The following is a 21,447-nucleotide window of genomic DNA, read 5'->3' as shown; positions in this document are numbered from 1 at the left end:
TGTATGGGCTTGCCATTTATCTGAACAGTACACAATACTTCATTCTTTGTCCTTAAATCTACTGCATTGACCGTTTTTGTGAAGCACTGACACACCATCAACATAAAGAGTAGAATTGCCACTGTCTTAACTGATCAACTCGTTTATTAAAATGTTCCCATTTAATAAAAGAATGTGGGCCTTTTGATTTACAAAACTTTTTGAAATGATTCCATTTATTGCATTTGTGGCATTGTTGACCAAAAGCTAAACATTTCTCCCTTTTAGATTCATGGCTTCCACCACAGGTACGACAGTTGGCAATGAAACTGGGTTGGGGCCCATGATTTGAGTTTGCTGACTCACTCTTATGCCTCACTGAGACTGCGCGAACTCTGGAATTTGTGAGAAAGTTCTGGGAGTTACCAGTGAGCGCTGCAGGAGTTAGAGTTGCTGCCATGTGCTTGGGCCTCTTTCTTTTAATCACATGCTGCATACTATCAACATGAGCTTTATCATTGTGCCTTCTAGAGCTGTTCTCATTTGTAAGCATATGTGTGTGCTTTTCTATGAGCTTGTATATCTATCTGACAAATCTCAATGGTATTATTCAAAGTTAAATCACTGTCACAAAGCAAAATGTTTCTCACAGCATCATCTTTTATACCACACACAAGTCTGTCCTTTATCACTTCATCCCTCAAATCACCAAATCAGCACATTTTAGCTTTGTCTCCGATCAGTTATATGTGCTGAAAAAGTTTCACTAGGCTTTTGATCCTGTGTGTAAAATAAGTGCCTTTCCATTGTAACATTTGTCTGGGGGTGTCGCACATTTCTCTAAATTTACATTTTAAGCACTCGGGGTCCTCCCTTGACTCAGCCTGTACAACAATATGATGGTTTCTCCTCTCTGGTATAGATAGCAGGTGCATATGCAAATGAACATTCCCTTTCTATGGCTTCTGACCCAACTAAATTAAGTAGAATAAATGCCTCTGCACGGTCATCTTTGTCAGAAAATGCAGCCTGTATAAAAATGTCGTATCCTTGCTCACACTCTCCAGTTCTCAGCAATATTACTGTCAAACACAAGTGCACTGAGTTTTCGAAATCCATCTGCCATGGCCACAAAGTATGTTTGTGCATACACTAAAAATATGACTCTTGTAATTCTGTACAAACTGTTTTGTGAGCTTGTAATAACATTCAAGTGCACAATAAACTCTTCAAAATACTATACTTAGCGAAATATGCTCTATAATGGCTATACTTTGCAAAATATGCCCTGTAATGGCTGTACTGTATGAAAATGCTGTGAATACTTTATACACTTCTGATAACTCTGATATTTTTGCTTAGTACAAAAATACAGATTCCCAAAACATGTATGGAAAATTGCAGTCGTTTCCCCTTATTTTATTCATTTTATGCAATTTGGACTTTATTTCAAACATTTTCCATAGTAATTTGAATATTTCTATCAATATCGTACACATCTGTTTATGCAAGTATTTATGCAAATATTAAGAACTTTCTGTATGACTTCATAGGTTCATAGGTAGGTACTAGGCTATCTGCCCTAGGTCATTTATAAGCCTTGCCAGAATGTGTTGGCTTTCGCCACCCTTTTAGACTAGATTCCTGGGCCTCTGTCCAGCAGGGCCATAGAAGTGATCCCAGGAGTAAATTTATGATTTCCCATCCACTCATCAAGATCTCTCTTGAAGAGGGTCAGCGAGGGGCTCTGCCTAACATGGATTGGGATTCTATTCCAGAGCGAGGAAGCCTCTGGGATATGAATCTATCCCTCCAGCATGTCCTATTTATTGTTGTGCTGAGGTTTAAATCCCTGGAGCGTGTAGCTGTAAAAGATTTGGCTTTCTTGTTCTTGAGGTGGAGCATGTCCATCAATTCTGGGTTAGACGTGGCCTTGTACATCAGGCAAAGATTGCCTCTGAGTTAGGCTGTAAGCAACTGAATAGAGCTGGAGTTTCTTTAGTCGAGCTGCATAGGGCATCTGTTTGAGGCCCACGATCCTCTTGGTGAGGTACTTTTGAGGTCTCTCCAGCTGTTGCATGAGGGCCTGATAAGTGATGAGTAGAGGGGCACAATGACCTCTCTTGATCTAGATGTGAACCCTTTTGTGATTAGGTGAGCTATATAGATGGTTTTTCTAACCACTTTGGCAATGTGATGGTCAAAGGAGAGGTTACTGTCTACTGGGGTCCCCAGATCCCTAATTACTTTTTCCGTACTTGGTGGGTTACCTCCTATGTGGTATTTTCTGGGCACTTTGTTTTTCCCAAAGGGGATGACTATGCACTTTTTGGCATTTAGCTTGAGGCCATGGTTCTGACACCTGGTATCCGTCTCCATAAGACCCTTCTGGAGGATGCTTGTGTCAGCTGGAGAGTCGATTATGGCTCCTAGTTTGCAATCATCTGTGAACTTGGTCAGCCACAGTCCTCCCATGCTTGCCTGTACCTCAGAGAAATATATACCGAACAAGAGGGGTCCCGGGACTGAGCCTTGTGGGATGCCACTTGTAACCGATTTAGAGTCTGACAAGGCGCTCGCAACTCTGACCATGTGAGTTCTATCCCTGAGCCAGTTTGCAGCCCATCGTGTGACATATGGGTTGATATTTAAGCTGGTAAGCTTATTTATTATGCCATAGTGGGGCATTGTGTCGAAGGCCTTTGCGAGGTCCAGGTAGGCTGTGTGGACTACCTTTCCCTCATCTATGGCCTTGGTAGCTGTTTCAAAAAAGTTGACTAGGTTTAAGAGGCAAGATCTGCCCTTAAAGCCGAATTGGGTAGGGTCCAGTGTCTGGAGGCTTCCAGTGTCCTTGTTTATGAGATCCATGATGCGCTCCATAGCCTTGCAGACCAGGCTAGTCAGGCTTATATGGTGATAGTTCCCGGGATCCGTTTTGGCACCACCTTTATGGAGCGGGATTACTGTTGCTGTATGCCATTCTTTGGGTACATAACCTGTGGTAAGGCTGAGTTGGAACAGTGAGTTTATGTGAGGGTTTAATTCTTTTTGGAGCTTGTGTAAGACGCAGCCCGGGATACCATCCTGTCCCATTGATGCTGTGTTTTTTACTTTTGGAAAGGGCTGCTTTCACCTGTGTGTCTGTGATGTCTGGGGGACTGCATTCTTCTGGGATAGACACTGGCCCTTTTGGGGGGAAAGGGGGAGGGAGTTTGCACTGAGCCTATCCGCCAGGATGTTGGCAATGTCGGTGGGTTCAGTGTATTTTGTGCCATTTTGCACCAGCTCAGAGCAGATCTGAGAGTTGCCACCCAGATTCTTGACGTAGCTAAAGAACACCTTGTGATTATCTTTAGAGTCTTTGGCGATTTTTCTTTCGAAGCTGGCCTTTGATGATTTTATTAGGGAGCAAAGTTTCTTGCTAATACTGATCAAGGATGCCTTCCCTTTTTGGGATTTTGCCCTATCATGTAATAGTTTCCTCCTCCTGTTGTATAGCTTATTTATGGCCGGGGTCCACCAGACTGGTCTCCTGTTTTTGGAGGAGTGAGTCTTGGTTTTACTTGGGATGGCACGATCCGTGCATTCCTGTAGGTGCTCATAGAGTGCATTAGTAAAGGATTCTGCGGTTTGGGTAGCATTTTCCATTTCCCCGGGGGCTTTGAAACTTTCCACCTCGGTTTTGAGAAGTGTGAAGTTTGCTTTTGAGAGATTTTTCACTGTGGTTTCCTTGGCTGGGGGTGGGGTTGGGATTGGGATGTGGATGTCCATTGTGATTAGTTTATGGTCTGATCATACCAACGAGGGTTTACTTCTAGTGTGGAACATTGAGCCCCCATGTTGGTGATGACCAGGCCCAATATGTTGTCCCCTCTTGTGGGAGTGGTGACCAGTTGTTCCATGGCATTTGAGTTTATAAACTCCAGGAACCGTTGGGCAAAAGAGTTAGGACTTGAGTAGTTTTCCCAGTCAGTATTTGGGTAGTTGAAATCCCCCAATATCATGGTGTTTGGTGAGACCTTCATATTCTTCAATGTTCTCAGGAATGCCGAGTGGTGGTCCTGAGACAAGGTGGGTGATCTGTAGCAGGCTACAAACTGAAAAGCAGTTTTGCCCACTGTTAGTTGCACATGGATGGCCTCTGATGTCTCGTGCAGTGCCACTAACCTGGAGATGTGGGTATCCTTGATGAAGATGGATACTCCCCCACCATTAGTATTTTGGTCCGAGTTCTGGGACCGAAACGTATGGTGTGAGTTGAATCCTGGTAGTGCTGGGGTGCTCTCTGGAGCCTTGAACCCGGTTTCTGTTACTGCATAGATATCGATTTTCTCCATACTGAGGAGTGCCTCGAGTACATACATCTTGAGGTTTAGACTTTTGGCGTTGAGTAGCATTACCCTTAGTTTTTTGTTTCTGGTATTGTCTATGGAGGTGGGTTTGTCTTTTGAGCCTTGCCTAAAAAAGGCACTGTGGGGGTGGCAAGAGCCTTAGCCAGTATTCGAAAGCCTAAGGGTGACAGGTGCAAGCTGTCCCTGACGAAGCACAGTAGCTTGTCGAGTATGTCATCCCAGGCTGACAGACACTGGATCCCCTTTGAATGACACCAATAGCTTAGCCAATTGTTAAAATTGATCATTTTGTCTTTATACTGTGGCATCATTCTTGGTGAGGGCAAGATGCTATTCAGGGTCAGAGTCATACCTCCCTGGGCTACATGATCAGAGAGCTCCTCTATGTCTCTTTTCATGTAGTCCAGAGAGGTATGTCTCAGGTCATTCACACCAACATGGGCAATGACAGAGTCATATTTGTACCTGCTGTGGAGTGACCTGAGTACTTGTGTTATGTAGCGGATCCTGGCACCTGACAGGCAGCTTACAGTGACCTTCTCTTTGTTCAGTCTGGTGAGCAGGACGTCAGTGTGCCTGACAATAGAGTCTCCTATTACTAGTGTATTAGGTGTGTCATTTAGCCTTAAGGGCTGTGACTATGTGGCACACTGACTTTGTGAAGTATGTGATGCATGAAAGTTGTTGTGGGGGTAGCAGTTGCTTGGATGTCTGCTTTGGAGGTCTCTGCTGCTTTGGCAGATTTTTATTTAGAGCCTCCGAGTATGTTTTTGTGAGTTTGTGTGTTGTTTGCTGATACGATTGGTCTGTTTGAGACTAGTTTTGTGGTGCGAGTGGTTTTCTTCTCCTCCTGACTGACTGTGCCAGTCTTGGGTTGAGAGAGCTCAGCCTCCAGTTTGGCTGTATAGTTGCATCTCTCACATACGTTTGAGTTTGTTGGAAGGAGGAGAGGGTTGTCTGTGTACATAAGGCAATTGTAACATTGCCTCAAGATTCCCAGATTCACCAGTTGGACTGGAGAGTATACCTGAAACTACACTTTGGACATGCCTGGATAGTTTAAAGAACTGATTTATTGATTGTCCGGAATGGACAAATAGGGAGTCTTGTACTTCTGGATAGTATAAGGGGGTGTAGTGCTATAGTTTGTTAGTGCTTACTGAGGAATTTGAGCAAGTCCTGGGCTGTAGAAGGAAGGTAGAGTGCTTACTTTGAGAGTTAGACTAGTTCTAAGGGAAAAATTGAAGAGCAGACTTTGAGGACCCGGGAATAGTTTAAAACAGCTTAAACGGCACTGTGCGACTTTGCGCGATGCTGCTCTGTGCGCAAAATCACAAAAAAACTGTGCAAATGCAGGATGTTCTTCATTCCACATTGCTGCAGTCCTAACTATTGGGTAGTCCGCTGTCCAGTCGGCCCGAATACCATTAGACTGGCGTCAGGTACTCGCATGACCGCGTCATATCCTCAGTCTTTTGCCGCATGGTCCGATGCAGAAGCAGTTTTGTGCAGGTTGGCGTTCTGAAATTTTCTGAAGTCGGAGTTTCAGACCGAATCAAAGTTGGCTAAGTACCCGTTGGGAACATTTTGTTTTCTTGCCTCAGTATTTAACGGATGTCAGAAAAGTGAATAACTGTATTTCTTGTGGGAAACAGATACCTCATAGGGATTACCATACCTTGTGTATACCTTGTTTAGGGCCTGAGCACGCGTTGTTGGATGCCGCTCTTGTGCTAGGTTTAACAAGCACTATTAAGAGAAGGTTAGACTGTGCCAGGTTAGTGTTTGGGAAGCGATTATAAAATGCCGCCGATGCTCCGGCAAAGCGCAAGGACAAAACAGCGAGGGTTGATGAACCGGCAGTCCCGGACGCGTGGAGCCAGAGGTTTTGCCAGGAGTTTCTTTGGAGTCTCAGGCAGAGACTTTACTGTTACAGGATGTGCCTTCTCAGGAAGGCCAGGCTGGGGGCTTCAGGTAACTGTTCTTCCCTCTCTTCCCAAGGTAGTTAGAGCCTCTCCTTCTGTTTCCAAACTTCTTTGAGGTAGGCCAAGTTTGGCTTCAGTGGGGCTTCAGGTTCTGTGCCTAAGAAACATATGCTTAAAATGGCAGAAGATTTGATTACTATGATTAGAGGTTCCCTCCTGATAAGAGGCGGTGGAAGTTTGAGAGTTTTGAACAGTGTTCAGAGGCTTCTGAGTCTTGCAGTATCCTCCTTATTCTGATTCTGATGTGGATGATCCTCCTGAGGATTTCGTTTTTCAGAGACTCTGCATTCCATGAGGGAGCACTTTAAATGGGAAGGCCAGGATTACTCTGATTCCAGGAAAAGGCTTAGGAATTTCTTTTTACCCCAGCATAGGCCCTTAGCTATACCTCCTGTGTTGAATGTGGTGGAAGATGTTTTGCAGAGGCTTCCTGAATCCTGATTCTTTGCCTCCTGCTCCTGTTAAACCTGATAGGTACTATAGGGAAGCTCATAAGCTTTTAAGAGTCCTAGGGCAGACCGAAACTGTTTCTCAGGGACCTAAAGGTGTTAAGGCCTCTGTGGTTAAAAACCCCTGTTCCCACTGATAAAGAGGCAAGGGCTTTGGATAAAGTGTATACTTCTTCCACTTTAGCCATGAGGGGTCAGTTTCACATGCTAAAATATCAAATATCTCCTTGAAATCTAAGGTGGATGCTTTGAAGGTATTGAGTGTAAAGAGTTGCTGGATTTAGTTCATGTGTCTGAACAAGTGGGTAAGCATTCTTTGATGTGGTTTTGATGCTGTACAGGCCTCCTCGAGGGTGGCTGCCACTAGTTCTGTTCTTAGAGGCATGCCTGGTTGAGGATCAGAATTTAGCTGAGCATGTTAAGACAAGGATTTTGGATGCTCCTTTACAGTCTGATGTGTTGTTTGGTTCTGGAAGCAGTTTTAAAGAAAATGGAGGACAAAGCTAAGTCTATGCAAACTGTTAAAGATTTTTGCAGGTGCAGCCACCAAGTTTAGTAGAAATTGGCCTACTAAGGATGGACATATCCTGCTTATGATTCCCAGTCTAGGGGTAGGTCTACGTGGTAGGGGCAGAGCTCAAGTCTTTTAGGCCTAGAACAGGAGTTCACCTGCTCAGACTTCTGGTGAGGGCAGGGGTCAGTCCTTCTAAACAGACCCAATGACCTGCTTTTCAGCTGCCAGTAGATTCTCGTCTGGCAGCTCCGGAGGAAGACTGTCTCTTTTCAAAGAAAATTGGGATTTAATTACTCAAGACAGATGGGTGTTGGATATCATTCACCACGGTTACAGGTTTTATTTCCATACATTGCCCCTTTCAAAGGCATGCCAGCCTCCTCCACAAAGGAAAGAGGCTCACAAGCAAATTTCTCTGTTACTCCAAATAGGGGCCATTCAGCCAGTCCAAGGCCTAGGATTTTATTCGTTCCTAGTACCAAAGAAGGGGAACACGGAGACCAATTTTGATTTATCTATCCTCAACACTTATCTGGACATTCCCAAGTTCAAGATGTTGACGTTACAACAGCTTTTACCTCTGCTGGGCAAGGATCACTGGATGGTAACTTTAGATCTCAAAGAAGCTTACCTTCATGCCTATAAGACTAAGTTGCAGGAAGTATCTGCTGAGCTGGAAATTCTCATTATCAGTTCTCTGCATTGCCCTTTGGCTTATCTACTGCCCAGAGTATTCACAAAGGTTCTGGCTCAGTGATAGCTTACTTCAGGCTAAAAGGAATTCAAATCTATCCTTACTTGGACGACTGCCTGATTCTGGCTCAAGAAAGGAAGACCTTCTACAGCATCTGGAATATGTTATAGCAGTGCTAAGATGCCTAGGGTATTCTGTGAACGAAATAAAGTCCAGTCTAGTACCCTCTCAAGACATGTGCTTTCTGGGTGTGAGACTGAATACAGCAGCCCAGATGGCCTTTTTAACCCCGGACAAACAAAGAGTCTATCCCTTTACTTCCATCAACTATCTCATCAGTCCGTGCTGACTGCAAGGACAGTCCTTCAAGCATTAGGGTTCATGGCATCTTTTCTGGTGCTTCCCAATGCCAAACTGCATATGAGGAAGCTGCAATGGTATCAAAATGTATGGACACAGCACTGCCAGGATTTGGACACTGTCATTCAAATAATACCTTGCCTTCAAAAGAATTTTGTGGTGGGCTCAGGAATGTCACCTAAACAAGGGACTCTCTGTGACCCGCCAGAGGCGGTCAGATTTTAACGACAGATGCCTCGGACATTGCTTGGGGAGCTCATCTAAATGGAAAGTGGATACAAGACAAGTGGCCTGCCAGACTACAGCATCTACATATCAACATGAAGGAGATGTTAGCAGTCCACATTAATGGCTTTCAAGGAGTTACTTCTTCCAGGGCAGGTGTTGATTCTAACAGACAACACAACTGTCATGTGGTACATCAACAAACAAGGGGAACATTCTTATCCTCTATGCAGGCAAGCAATGATTTTATGGGAGATTGCAACTAACTCTTCAGGCAAGGTGCAGATGTGTTAAGCAGACAAATCATGGATCCCGTGGAAACTGGATCTTCATGTATTTCAGAAATTGACAGTGTCATGGGAACTCCAGACATAGATCTGTTCGCTTCCACTAAACCACCAGCTGCCAAAGTTTTGCACAAAGGGGTTTCATCACACAGCTTGGAAAGTGGATGCTCTTTCTTTCAGTTGAAAAATCTTCATGTGTATGCCTTTCCACCTCTGCCTCTTCTTCCAAAGGTGCTCTTAAAGGTCAGACAAGACAAGCCAAGGATGATTTTAATAGCTCCAGATTGGCCTCGGCAACACTGGTACACACTACTAGCGAGTCTGGTAAGGAAGCCTCCATGGCCTTTACCTTTGATTCCACATCTGTTATCTCAGAAGGACGGTCATCTGCTCAATGTCAAGCTTCACTCTCTTCATCTAACAGCCTGGCATATTCTGTGTTGAAACACAGCAGGTCTCAACTTCCTCAACAAGTTTTAAATGTGATTATGGAAGCTAGAAGACCTAGTACAAGGAAAGTACGAGAAAAATGGAAGAGATTTTATTTTGGAGTACAGCAAAGAATTTGGAGATTTCTGAGCTTAATTTGAGTGTGGCTCTTCAATATCTTACTGAGTTATTGGACAAAGGTTTGTCCTTCTCTTCCATTAAGATTCATGCTGCAGCAATTTCAGCTCACTATGATTGTGACCCACCATTGTTTTCGCATCCTTTGTTCAAGCAGTTTCTTAGAGGGCAAAGAATATAAGACCCCCACGTGAGCTCCTACTCCTGCTTGGGATCTCAATTTTGTGTTGGAAAACTTACTCTACAACCTTTTGAGCGCTACTGCTGAATTGAAATACTTGTCATGGAAGACTGCTTTTTTGTTGGCTATTACTTCTGCAAGAAGGGTGTCTGAGTTGCAGGCCCTTATGGCAGTAGAGCCCTTTTGATTTTCCATAAGGATAGGGTATCATTAATCCTTCCTTTATGCCTAAGGTGGTTTCTAGTGTGGCTTTAAACCAAACTATTCATTTGCCTACTTTTTATGCAGACCCCCAAAATAAAGGGGAAAGATTTTGCACACTTTAGATGTACACAGGCAATTGCGTTATTATTTAAGCAGGACTAAGGATTTTAGGCAGTCTCAGCAGTTGTTTGTTTCTTTTGCTTTGAGTTCGCAGGGCAAGCCTGTGTCAAAACAAACTATTTCTAGGTGGATTGGTTTTGGCATTGCATTTTGTTATTCCCATCATGGCAAGGAGATTCCAGCTGGGATTAGGCATTCCACTAGGGCTACTGCCACTTCAACAGCATTCCTAAGGGGGTGGCAACTAAGGATATTTTGGAGGCAGCTACTTGGAGTTCAGTGCATACTTTCTCTAAGCATTATCACCTTCCTCTCTACTCTAAGTCTAGGGCTGGTTTTGCCACAGCTATTTTGCAAGGCATGTTGTCAGCTCCTGCTTCTTTATGATTTGCCAGCCTCCTTACCTCTGCTTTGGGATTCTACCCAATAGTTAGGACTGCAGCAATGTGGAATGAAGAACATAGTACAGTTTTGTACTACCATAAATGTAGATGTTCGAGGATCCACATTGCTGCAGTCAATCCTCCTTCCCTCTGTGTTTAGGGGTGGTTGTGTAGGTGAGGTTATATGCTGATATTTTTATATATTGTACATATTTTTGGTGCAGGTATATTGGGCCTTGTCTTTTTAGTCTTCTGACATCTGGGGAAAAGACTGAGGATATGACGTCGGTCATGCGCATTAGTACCCTGACTCTAATGCGCCTGACCGACGCCAGCCATATCTTTGGTATTCGGGCCGACTGGACAGCGGACTAAAAACTGTACTTTTTAAGGCAGAGAACTTGAAAGAGATCGGAATTAGCCCAAAATGGCCAATAAGCTACTAATTGTTGGGCTGAGACCACTCCTCCAGGGACAGATAGGCTGCTCAAAGCTCCACACTCTCACTGGTGAATAGAGAAGCTTCCTGCTATGCAAGTAAGGATATGGGCAACACATGAACTTATACCACAACCCAGAATTCAGCAAAACCTGAAATCTGGACTACTCTAGTTCAGAAAAGGTGAGAAACGAGGATTTTTTTTTTTTTGCTTTTTTTGTTTTTTCCAGCAGAACAACAGTAACTTAACAAGAAACACTGTAAATACTTTAAACAGGCTAGCACACTTGAGTGTGTAGCCTACAACGGTTAAACAACACAAAAATGACTTGAAGTGCAAAAACAGTAAAAAATGCAAAAACAAAGCTTTTGAGATCTTATAATAGCTAGAAACTCGCTTTTCGGTGAGAAAATGCATGTTTCATATTATACCATAAGAAATGGTGCTGAGCAAGTTTTAATACCTGAAATTCGTTTCTGACCTGTTTTGTGAAGTTTGCACATTTTAGGGGTAATCTGCTAGTTTGTATTCCTCCAGCTCTAAGCAAGTACCTCTAGTCAACTTCATCCCACTTGGATATGCCGGTTTCTGATTCTTTGTCCTTTAGACATGCCAATTCTGACGCCATGTTGTTCGTTCGTCTCTAACACACATGACAGTAAGGCTGGGGTTTTCATTTAGATGCTTTAATGCATAGAAACACAGGGTGGATAGCAGCATCATTAAATACAAACTAGTTAACAGGCAGAACTTGCATATATACATGCTTACATCTCAACTGCTTGCTACAAAATGGCAGTTTGGCTTGCACATGCATAGTATTTATATACTTGTGCAAGCCCTTGGATAGCTTCTTAAAGGTATATACACACATTCTAGGACAGGCTTTGCTAGGACTGTTCTCTAGGGGCTCCTGGACCCTTCTCCTTCCACTTCCCAGTCATTAAAGTAATCTAGCCATATAGCTAAAGTTACTGCAGCAGTGATCTCCCTCTCTCTCTTTTTTATGCCAGGGTGTGGACATGCATGCAAAGTGTACATGTATGACATGCATGTAAAGTGTACACGTATATATTTATATATATTTTTAGATTGCCAAATCGTCTAAGGTTTATATATTTCCAGCCATGTAGTATATTGTTTTGGATAAAATCACAAACTTAATAATCTGGTTAAATAAGAGGTACCACATCATTATTAATTTTAAAGTGCATAAGGGTTATGTTATTATGACAGCTACTAAGTAGGGTAGGACCAGCTCGATTGTCACACTGATGGGGGAAGGGATGTGAATTTAACATATATACCAATAACACTTTGTTTTACAGCACAGTAAACCACTCCCTTGCCTGATAAAAAGTATATGTATATATATATATATATATATATATATATTTATATATGTATATATATATATTTATATATGTATGTGTGTGTATATATATATATATATATATATATAGTTAGAAAGCTTGTGAGGAAACTTTTTTATTTTTGTTTTACTTGGATCACTTGTCTGTGTACTTAAAGGATTTTTGACTGGAAACTGACTATCTACCCTAATTCTGTAATATATAATATAATATTTCAAATTATATATTTTTTATTTTTGACTTGGGACGAGTTTAAGTGTGCTACTTCTACTACCATTATCTGATCTAGTTAATATACAGTGATTAACTAGATATGTATAGATTGAAAATCTTCCATGCACAGAAATTTCTTCCACTGTTTTGTTTTTGGACCCACTATACTTGTTTATTTTGTTGTTTGAGACTTTGGGGATACCACGGAGGTTACTGATTTTTTTCTTTTCCTAGCAATGTTCTTTTGGGGCTTAGTCTCCATTTCTCAGCATGAAAGCTCAGGCGGGCTTGGTGCCCAGACCTGTTTGTTTATATATATATATTTTTTTTTTCAGCTCAGCTTGAGCGGACTAATGGTTTGGTTGCATAGAAGGTGCACTAATGCTGTCCAGCTGTTGTATCCTATGCAGGATGTAACCCATATAGCTAATGCTGCTACATTACTGATAATTTGGACATGCACTGTTTACATAAACAATTGTATTTTCGTCTTCTGGTGCATAATAGTGCTTAAATTAGATATCTGGGAAGTACTGGAATTGTTTGTCTGCATAAGTCAAGACTGCTGCTGTCATTTTGCCAGGTTTCTTCACTCTTAGGCTTCAATATTAAAAACCTGTGAAATTCTCTAATGTTTAATAGGTTTAGAACCCCCATGATAGGTAAAGAAAGTTGTGAAATCCAGCAGAGTATATAGGTTTATGGATCTCAGTGGGTGGGGAAGAACAGTAAGTTAAAAATAGCTTCAGTTGTGGTTGCTTTTTGACCATAGCATTGTTGTGGTGAGTGAGATTATTTGTGTCACGTTGGCAAATTCCATAAAGAAAGTTTGTGATTTCATTCATACCCAAAATTGTATGCACCAATGAAATAGAGTAGGATAGGAAATGCCGTACAAGGGAAGAAATGGTTAAATCTGTGTATGTGTGGTAATGTAAGCAGAAAGATGCACACTGTGGAAAAAGAAGTAGGTGCAGGTGTAGCTGCTTTAAAGAAGCAAAAGGAGAGATGAACTATATTGACAGTTATAGATTTTAAACAGATTGTTTTTTTAATAATCACATTCTGACAGTTATAGTTTTAGAAGTGGTGGTGAGGCAGAGACCTTGAATATAGCACCCCAGGCCTAAGTAAATATTTTTCTCAGGTGGCGGTATCTGTTCAGGGAATAACACTGCCTCACTGACCAGAAAACCAAGATATTTGGGAAAAAAATATCATCTGCTCAATGAGGGCACATCAGGGCTGTGATTTTTGAGTGTGAGACGCATTCTGGTAGTATATATAAAGGAACGTTGCATTGTATTTTGTCCATTGTAGTGTTGGAGGGAGCCTAACCACAGTGAAGCAAAACTTTATGCATAGTTAGCAGTGGGAGGTCCATTAAATGTTTATAGTATCTCATTTATGAAGTGACAAAGTAGGTTTGGACTAAGTGCACAACCTTGGAATATGTCAGCTGTCACTTTACTGAAGGAAAGAATGTCAGTAAATTTTAAAGGATCTGTTAGCTGTTGAGTCAGCTGACACCTTAAGTTATTAATGTAAACTAGGCTGTCACTCAGACAACAAAATGTGAGATATATTATTAAAGGTTTTGGCTAAAGTCCTGGAAGGGAATGACTTCTCAGTTGCTACTTCATTTTAGGCCTGAATCTACATTTAGTAGATCATTACTGTGGAGGCAAGATGTAAGTTGTAAATGGCTTACCCTTGCAGTCAGTTTTGCAAGTGAACTTGTTAGAGCGAGGGAGTGCTGGTAGTTCTCTAAATCTTTGGTGACCACATTTAGGGGTGAAGGTGAGGTGGGCAGTTTCCAAAGCTGTAGAATTGTGTATTCTTTTGAGAAGTATCTTGGGAGTAACTACATTGCTGATGTATTTGATGGATAGCAGTCTTCAGCAATGCAATGAGTGATTATTGCTATATGTTTTTTTTCCATGGTCCTTTAAAAGTTTCAGGGCTGAACTATAGAAAGGAAACTATAAGCTTATATTGATTAGGCTGGTGGAAAGTTAAACTTTGGAGATATCAGGTGGTACATGACACTGGTGAGTGTGCAAATGGTTCCTGATTTCTCCCCAGGTTCTCTCTTTATCAAGCTGGATTTTGTTCTTTCAAGAAAAATTTCCTGTTAGATTTTATTTTTCTGTTTATTTTAAATCCTTGCTGCCTGGCAGCTGTCAGCCCTTCTGCAACCAGATGATCCATTCCTTCTATTAACCAGGTCTGTTTTGCAAGCAAATTCAAGAAGTTCTTATGATGTCTCTTGTTAGTTTGCTTAAGATATGTGATAAAACAGGTGGAACTTTGATGCATCAAACTGGACATTTATCAGTAACCAGCAGATAAATACTTTGTGCAGATCATTTGTTACCCGAGTGTCTAGTTTTGGTGAGTTCTGCAAGATGACAAAATTACTGTTGATGTTCAGCAGTAATATTATTGCTTGATAAAATGAGGAAATGTAGGTGACAATATGATAGAAAAAGACAGAAATGTATTATTTTATCAATACAAAACATTTGCATCTGCTGCTTTTTCTTATTTTTTTATCTGTTCAGTAATATTACGTTGTTTGATTTAATGTGGTATCCATGATGCAAGCTCAGGATGTCAGGTAATGGGTTGGCTTTTAAGAAGATGCATCTGTTTGACCATCTTTTTTTCTTCCTCAGAGTAGAAACTGGGTAAAAAGTCTGTCTCGGGTCTCTGAAGCATGAAATTGAACTGGGAGTCCTGAGACCTAGAGTCAGTCCTTTATGTGCTGAAGCACATCATTACCATGCCCTTTCTTTTGTTTATTAGCACTTAGTAGGGTGTAGTCATGGACCTTGTTAGTTTCTTCTAGTTCTTGTCAGTTGATTATGTGTTCACAGATGGGTGTTGATTATGAGAACATGTGCGTGTCTGTACTTTTGTTCTGTTTACATCCTGACTAACTACCCCATTTTTTCCCCATAAAATACTTTTAAAAAAAGACATTTTACAGTGCATTGCTTTTTTGTCATTCCCATGATAAGTTAAAACACTGTAGTTTTCTTAATAAGAATTGGTGATGGTTCTCTGATTTTAATTGCACAAAGCTGAATTTCATGCTTTACAGTGCAACTGAGAAGTTGCATGTGGCAGTGTATTTTTTTTTATTAGTGGTTTCTATTCTGTCCTTGTTTGAAAGTTGTGCTACTAAACTGTGCTTGGTGATAGTACTACTTGGTGGGTGTTGAAGTTGAAAATCCAGAAAATTTTAGGATGGAAGTAATAGGGCATAGTTAAATTAATGGAGAGAGTACCTTAGGGGAGCTGGACTGATTCTGTTAAAATACGGCTTCGTGGAAAGATCATATCAGTCCATCCAGATAGTCTTATGCATGGTTAGTCAAAGTTAAGATGCATTGTGGCAGCTAAATGAACACAGTTTTCATGTGTATAGAAGTTGCCAGAAATAGGGTAGTGGTTTGCATGATCACTGGTAAAGGCATGGTGACTGAGTAAGATGCAGCAAACTGACACAGTTGGTTTTGTCTGCTGTAGTAGTGATTAGTTGACTACCCCAGAAGTTGTTTTTAGCATGGATTGCAGAGATCACTTTGATTTGGAATATTGTCTGAACCTTTCCAAACACTGCCAAAATAAAAGTGAATGTCAGATGTGTTCTGAACAGGAGGGACTTTTCGAGTATCCGATTAGGATGCCATTGTTACATCAGAATATGCAGGGTAATGCATTTCAGCAGTAAGAACCGTAAGAAGAACTGTATTTGCCTTATTTTTGTAGTTTTTTCCCCATAATGCCTGCTGGCCATCAATCGATTCATTCCCAGTGGTGACAGCTGATAGCAGAGGTAGTCATTTATGCTGACATTGTTTTTCTCTAACTCCATCCCCTTGTTGGTTATCATGGGTGCCTTTGTACTGAGGTCTTATTGTGGTATTCTCCTGCACATCAGTGATCCCGTCAACATACTGACGAGGCCTTTAGTCACTGGTTTAGCAAGACCGTCAATATCTTCAGTTACAGCTGTTTTGCCTGTAGGCTTCCTCAAACACACATGACCCATCATTTCATCCCTCCAGAGTAAGGGAGCTGGCTCGTACCCTTTCTACTCTCTCCCCCTGCCACGCTCTTTCATTGTTTGAGATGTTAATGAATGCTGGTTATTCAGGTCATTGTCAGGGCTTTATTTCTTTATAACAGTCAGGCTTTGAGAGGAGCTGTTTGTGTGAATATTTAAGCTGGCGGAGTGGAGGTGAATTGGATAGTAAAGATGTTTACTGTTCAGCATTGTACTATACAGTAGTAGAAAGCAATTAAAGAAATGAAGTGTGCCCAGCCATTTAACCCAGGACATTGTTCTTGCTTTGCGTAAAGCACTAGTACAGTGTTATTTAGGTAACTGTGTAATTTTACAGACTGTTCCTGAACTATGGATTTTTTTTTTCTGGCTGGGGGGAGTGCTACAGGTAGAGGCTGAGAACCCTTGACATGGTTAGTCTTATTTTTTAAAAGCCTTCCCAGTAATGGCTCCACTGATGGTCAGTCTGCCATTTCATTCCTGGAACTTGGACAAGCTAAGCGAGAGCCCCTACAGCCCATTCATTCCTGGCTTGCATCCTGATCTGCCCTTCCTTTCCTCTGCAAGAGTCAAATGGTGGGGAACTGGCCAGGTTTGTTGGTCCTGGGAGGCAGCTTACCTACTCACTATTGCTGTCCCCCAAAGGAGAAGAATGCAAAATCCTAGTCAGTTTAACCGATGTTAAGCACTGTAACAGCATGGGCTTGGCTTGCTTCCTTTGTCACATAACTGGCTTTGATATGTTTAGTCTTGAAGTAGGGAGACCGAATAGGATGACGTAACTGGAACATACTAACAGGAAATAACCTAATGTGCATCTTGTACAAGTGGAAGGCAGAAATTAACTCAGATTACCAAGGTAAGTATTTCAAGTGAGAAGTAGCAAGTCATCTATCTTATGGAGAAAATTGTAGTCACTAAATTCTCCTGTTGATAGCTGATTATGGAACTAAAGTGTTTGGGAGTATGGAAGGAGTTTGGATAGGTGGAGCAGATGGAAGTTCTGTTAGTGCTGGGGCAACAGCTGTATAGGGGCCAGTATCTTCAGGGGCTTGTTCGCACTTTGAGTTTTACTAGGTAGACTATCTCACAATAATATTGTTTATGTTGATTGCATTCTTTTTTAGAACTTGTAGACATGGCAGAAAAATAACCATATATTTTATTTATTGCTGTATGATACATTTTTAATTTATATTGACAGCAGGAGTATTTTCTGCAAGCCTTGCCCCAGCTGCATTTGTGTCAAACCCATATATTATAAGTGCTCCTCCTGGCACTGATCCTTATACAGCAGCAGGATTGGCTGCAGCAGCAACATTGGCAGGTGAGTGATCATATGTTAAGATATCAGTAAATCATTTTAAATGTATTAACATTGTTTAGAGTGAAAAAATGTTTATGCATTGTGCTAAATTTAACTGAATGGTAAAAAAGGCGGTTTACGTTGGCTATAGCATGTAAGCCTTGTGATATGAGTAGCTAAATTTTAATGTTAGCCTGCTGACATAAAAGGTGGCATTTTTGCTTGAGTATATATGCTGCTTATGCCAGCTAGCAAATGAGTAGAATGGAGGATGTGGACAGCATAACAGCATAGACAGGGTTGTATCATTTCTGTTTAACTCTCTAGAGCACCAGAGAGACTTGTGGGTATGTGAGTTCACATTAGAAAGAAGAGCATGAATATAGGAGGACTGACATTCTGGAAGCACTGTCCGTTCTTTTCAGTTTCTAATATCTCTGAATATATGTGCTACACCAGGAATGGAGAAGTGTATGTTTTTTGAGGTATTGGGAGGTAGAAGTTGGCAGAGAACATCAGGGACTGGACTTGATATGTATGGAGCCCTTTCTTGGAAGACTATTGCATGCTACCAAACAGTGGTCTTTACAGCACAAAGTAAATGATAAGCAAACACATGCATATACTAAAACTATAAATGGATTTGTTACAGTATTTTGCATTTTTTAATTGGAGAAATTTAGCTGTAATTTCTTGGCTGCAACAAAGAATAGATGATGTCACAGACAATAAAAAAGTAAATCTTACATTGCCAAGTAACAAATACATTTTGAAGGTTTAACCTTCAAATAGACAGCTGAGTACAAGCCACAGTATGTAGTTCTGTCCATGCTCTGTTTTTCTTTCCTGTTTATTGTAGATTACAGAAATCATCAAACAGGTTACTGTCCTCTGTATATCGAGAACCAAAGAAGCTACTTGGTACACTTGCCCTTAGCCTTTTCACTCAAACCCCATGACTCCTTGGCAGTCTCCTGCAAGAGCTTGTTTGATCTCATCTGTTGAGGGAGGCTCCAACTGCTTCATCTTCTTTTGATTGCTGTCTTTGGTGTCAGTAACACTAGGGATAGCAGTGCCCTCTCTGAGCTGGTATATTTTTTTTCATATGGGTTCCCGGCAGGAAGAAGCCTAGATAAAAATGTTTGCACTAGCTAAAGTTCTTCTAGTCAACTTATTTTCTTAATGTACTGCTCTAACTTGGGTTCTCCCAAAATAATGTATGGCTGCAGTTACGACCCCAGCAAGTGGAATATGATGCTGTATATTCTTGAGGTGTAGAAGTACTTACGCAGATACTTCTGCCTGAATGTCTGAAAATTTCTAGAGCAAGTAGTGTCAAAGTTGATCCACAGTACCTTACAACTTTCTGTTATTGTACCCAGTCCTCAGCTGATTAGAACAGCTATTCCTTAGTATGTCTTCTAGATTTGTCCCTGCTCCCCTCATTTGGGCACTTACAAATTGTTCCCTGCTCCCCTCATTTGGGCAAACAGTCTAGTAGGCATGTGTTTGTAACCTTCCTTTCTCTTACTGTGAGAAATGTAACGCATTTACCAGTTTATCTCTGAGGTGAGTTCTGAGCTGTATACTTTAAGGACTTCTACCACCAGCCTTCCATAAGTTGTGTCCACCTTGCTCAAAGCACATGTCTGCCATGCTCCCGATCCTAGTTTTTTAAACCTCTGAATCCTGTAATAGTTGCTACCAATACAGCAGATTTTTTTTTCTGGAGCAGGGACTTTTCATAGGCAATAAATAGTCATAGCACCTTCTTTAGTCACAGTTTTGTAGGTTCCAAAATACCCTTCCATTCATCAGCTACTGACACCCTAAAACACCATTTTAGTCCTCCTGCAAATTCTTCTAGTATATTCAGGTACAGTCTCTTTAGCCAAAACATTGTACAAATTTACCCGTCATCCGTTCTAATAATTTGCTCTTTTAACCCAGGGAATGCTTTTCCACTCCTTGCAATCAATAAGCAGAAGACTCATGTGAGTGGTCCTCCAGCAATTTTCAAAATCTATTTTAAAGGATCTGTTAGCTGTTGAGTCAGCTGACACCTTAAGTTATTAATGTAAACTAGGCTGTCACTCAGACAACAAAATGCGAGATATATTATTAAAGGTTTTGGCTAAAGTCCTGGAAGGGGATGACTTCTCAGTTGTTACTTCATTTTTGGCCTGAATCTACATTTAGTAGATCATTAGTGTAGAGGCAATATGTAAGTTGTAAATGGCTTACCCTTGCAGTCATTTTTGCCATTCCCAATTTAATACTAGTTTACCTCAGGTGACTAGTTCTGTCTTTGTTCCACAACAGTCTTGCAAACTACCCCTTTTACTTTGGTGTTAAAAAAAAAAAAAAAAGTCTCATCCAGAGACAGTCCGGGCTTGAACGATATAAAAAAACTTGCAGAAAGTATTGTTGAAATTGTAGTGACAAGCTGCACAAAATCTAAATGTAATAGCATCTGAATATAAAGCAAGGACTTGAACTTTTCTCAGGCATTTCCATATGAAGCCTTTTTGTTGATTGAACTGAACTAACCAGCTGAATTTCTAAACGTTTCCACAGTTAAGATGATTGAGCCTTCAAAAGCACAGAACAGTGTTCACCGAAAAAAGTGCCTTGGTGTAATGTTTGTTTTATAGCCTGAAACTTGACCAAAATCTTATAAAATTGTAAAGTGCTGTCTTAAATTATTGTGCGAGTTAAAACCAGTAGGTCAACAAAAGTGAAACTTTGAACTCCAGATTTCCTGCTGCTAACCCTTTAATGACTAATGTATACGAATTCCTGCCTTCTTCCTGTTTTCAGGTTGAACTTGTACAGTTCAGCATTCAGGTTGCTTCTGCCATTGGATCCCTCATATATTTGCTCCAGAAGTTGTATAAACACGGAGAGGAAATCCACGTTACCTGCATTGCTTTTTACCAGCAACCCCAAATTGCTTTGTCAAAAGTTTTCTCAGCATCAGAACTAAGGATCATCACCTGATTACTCTGACTTTTAGCCTCCTCGGGTATTAATAATGTTTTTATAATGTCAAAGATCTGTTGACTGTACAAACTCACTGTATTTAGGGTTTGTGAGAGAATATGCTTACAGCTACCTTGTTTGCTATTATCACAGTAAAAAATATAACTGATTTAACAAAGAAGTGGGTCTGTATAAACATGGGTGCATGAAGTCTTTCTCTTCCCTTAGAATTGTCAGTAATAGCTGCCTTATGCCGGGTATCAGGGACCTTTTTATTCTCCAGCACTACATTAATCTCTGTAGCTAGCCCCTTCAACAACACTGTCTCTGCTGATATCGTTCCAGTGGGATTCCTTCTAGTCGGCGTATTTACTTTAGCCAGCCATGACAGAACATTAGTCAGTTCCTGTCTTGATAAAGGGCATTAATATTTTTGCTTCCTGATGCCCCAGTTCCCAGAAAGCAAAATTACCCAAAGATTCCTTCTTCTTGCCCTCCCCAGATTTATAATATCCAAATACAAATATTCATACACCCTCCCCAAAAACACCCAAAATATTTGGAGAGTTGCAAATCCTTTTGTCCTAGGGAATCCTTTCTCTTACTGCATACCTGATTGTGTTCCATTTCAAATGAATTGCTAGATATATCTGTGTTTGATGTATCAAAATGTACTTGCGTGGTTTTATTCAGTATTTACTTTCCCATTTTTTCATGTAGCACTGAATTTATCCCTTTATCTCTGCAGTTGCTGAATC

At 41.0% G+C, this 21,447-nt stretch overlaps 1 protein-coding gene across 7 annotated transcripts in view; it reads left to right on the top strand.

Moving 5' to 3' along the window:
* The window catches only part of PUM2 (pumilio RNA binding family member 2), a 4,949,642-nt gene that overhangs the window by 1,675,872 nt on the left and 3,252,323 nt on the right, over window positions 1-21,447 (top strand). For 4 of the 7 annotated variants that reach the window (XM_044067576.1, XM_044067566.1, XM_044067560.1 and 1 more), the window contains exon 9: window positions 17,606-17,728. In XM_044067576.1, coding sequence (XP_043923511.1) covers window positions 17,606-17,728 — 123 coding nt within the window. The remainder of the gene's footprint in view (window positions 1-17,605; window positions 17,729-21,447) is intronic. The other 3 variants (XM_044067594.1, XM_044067585.1, XM_044067551.1) reach the window with 1 other exon arrangement.

Source organism: Protopterus annectens, chromosome 1.part0 (genome assembly GCF_019279795.1).
Source record: "Protopterus annectens isolate FY-2018-M chromosome 1.part0, PAN1.0, whole genome shotgun sequence".
Classification (NCBI taxonomy): domain Eukaryota; kingdom Metazoa; phylum Chordata; order Ceratodontiformes; family Protopteridae; genus Protopterus; species Protopterus annectens.
The sequence above is the reverse complement of the archived record's forward strand: the minus strand, read 5'-3'. Positions and strand labels throughout refer to the sequence as shown.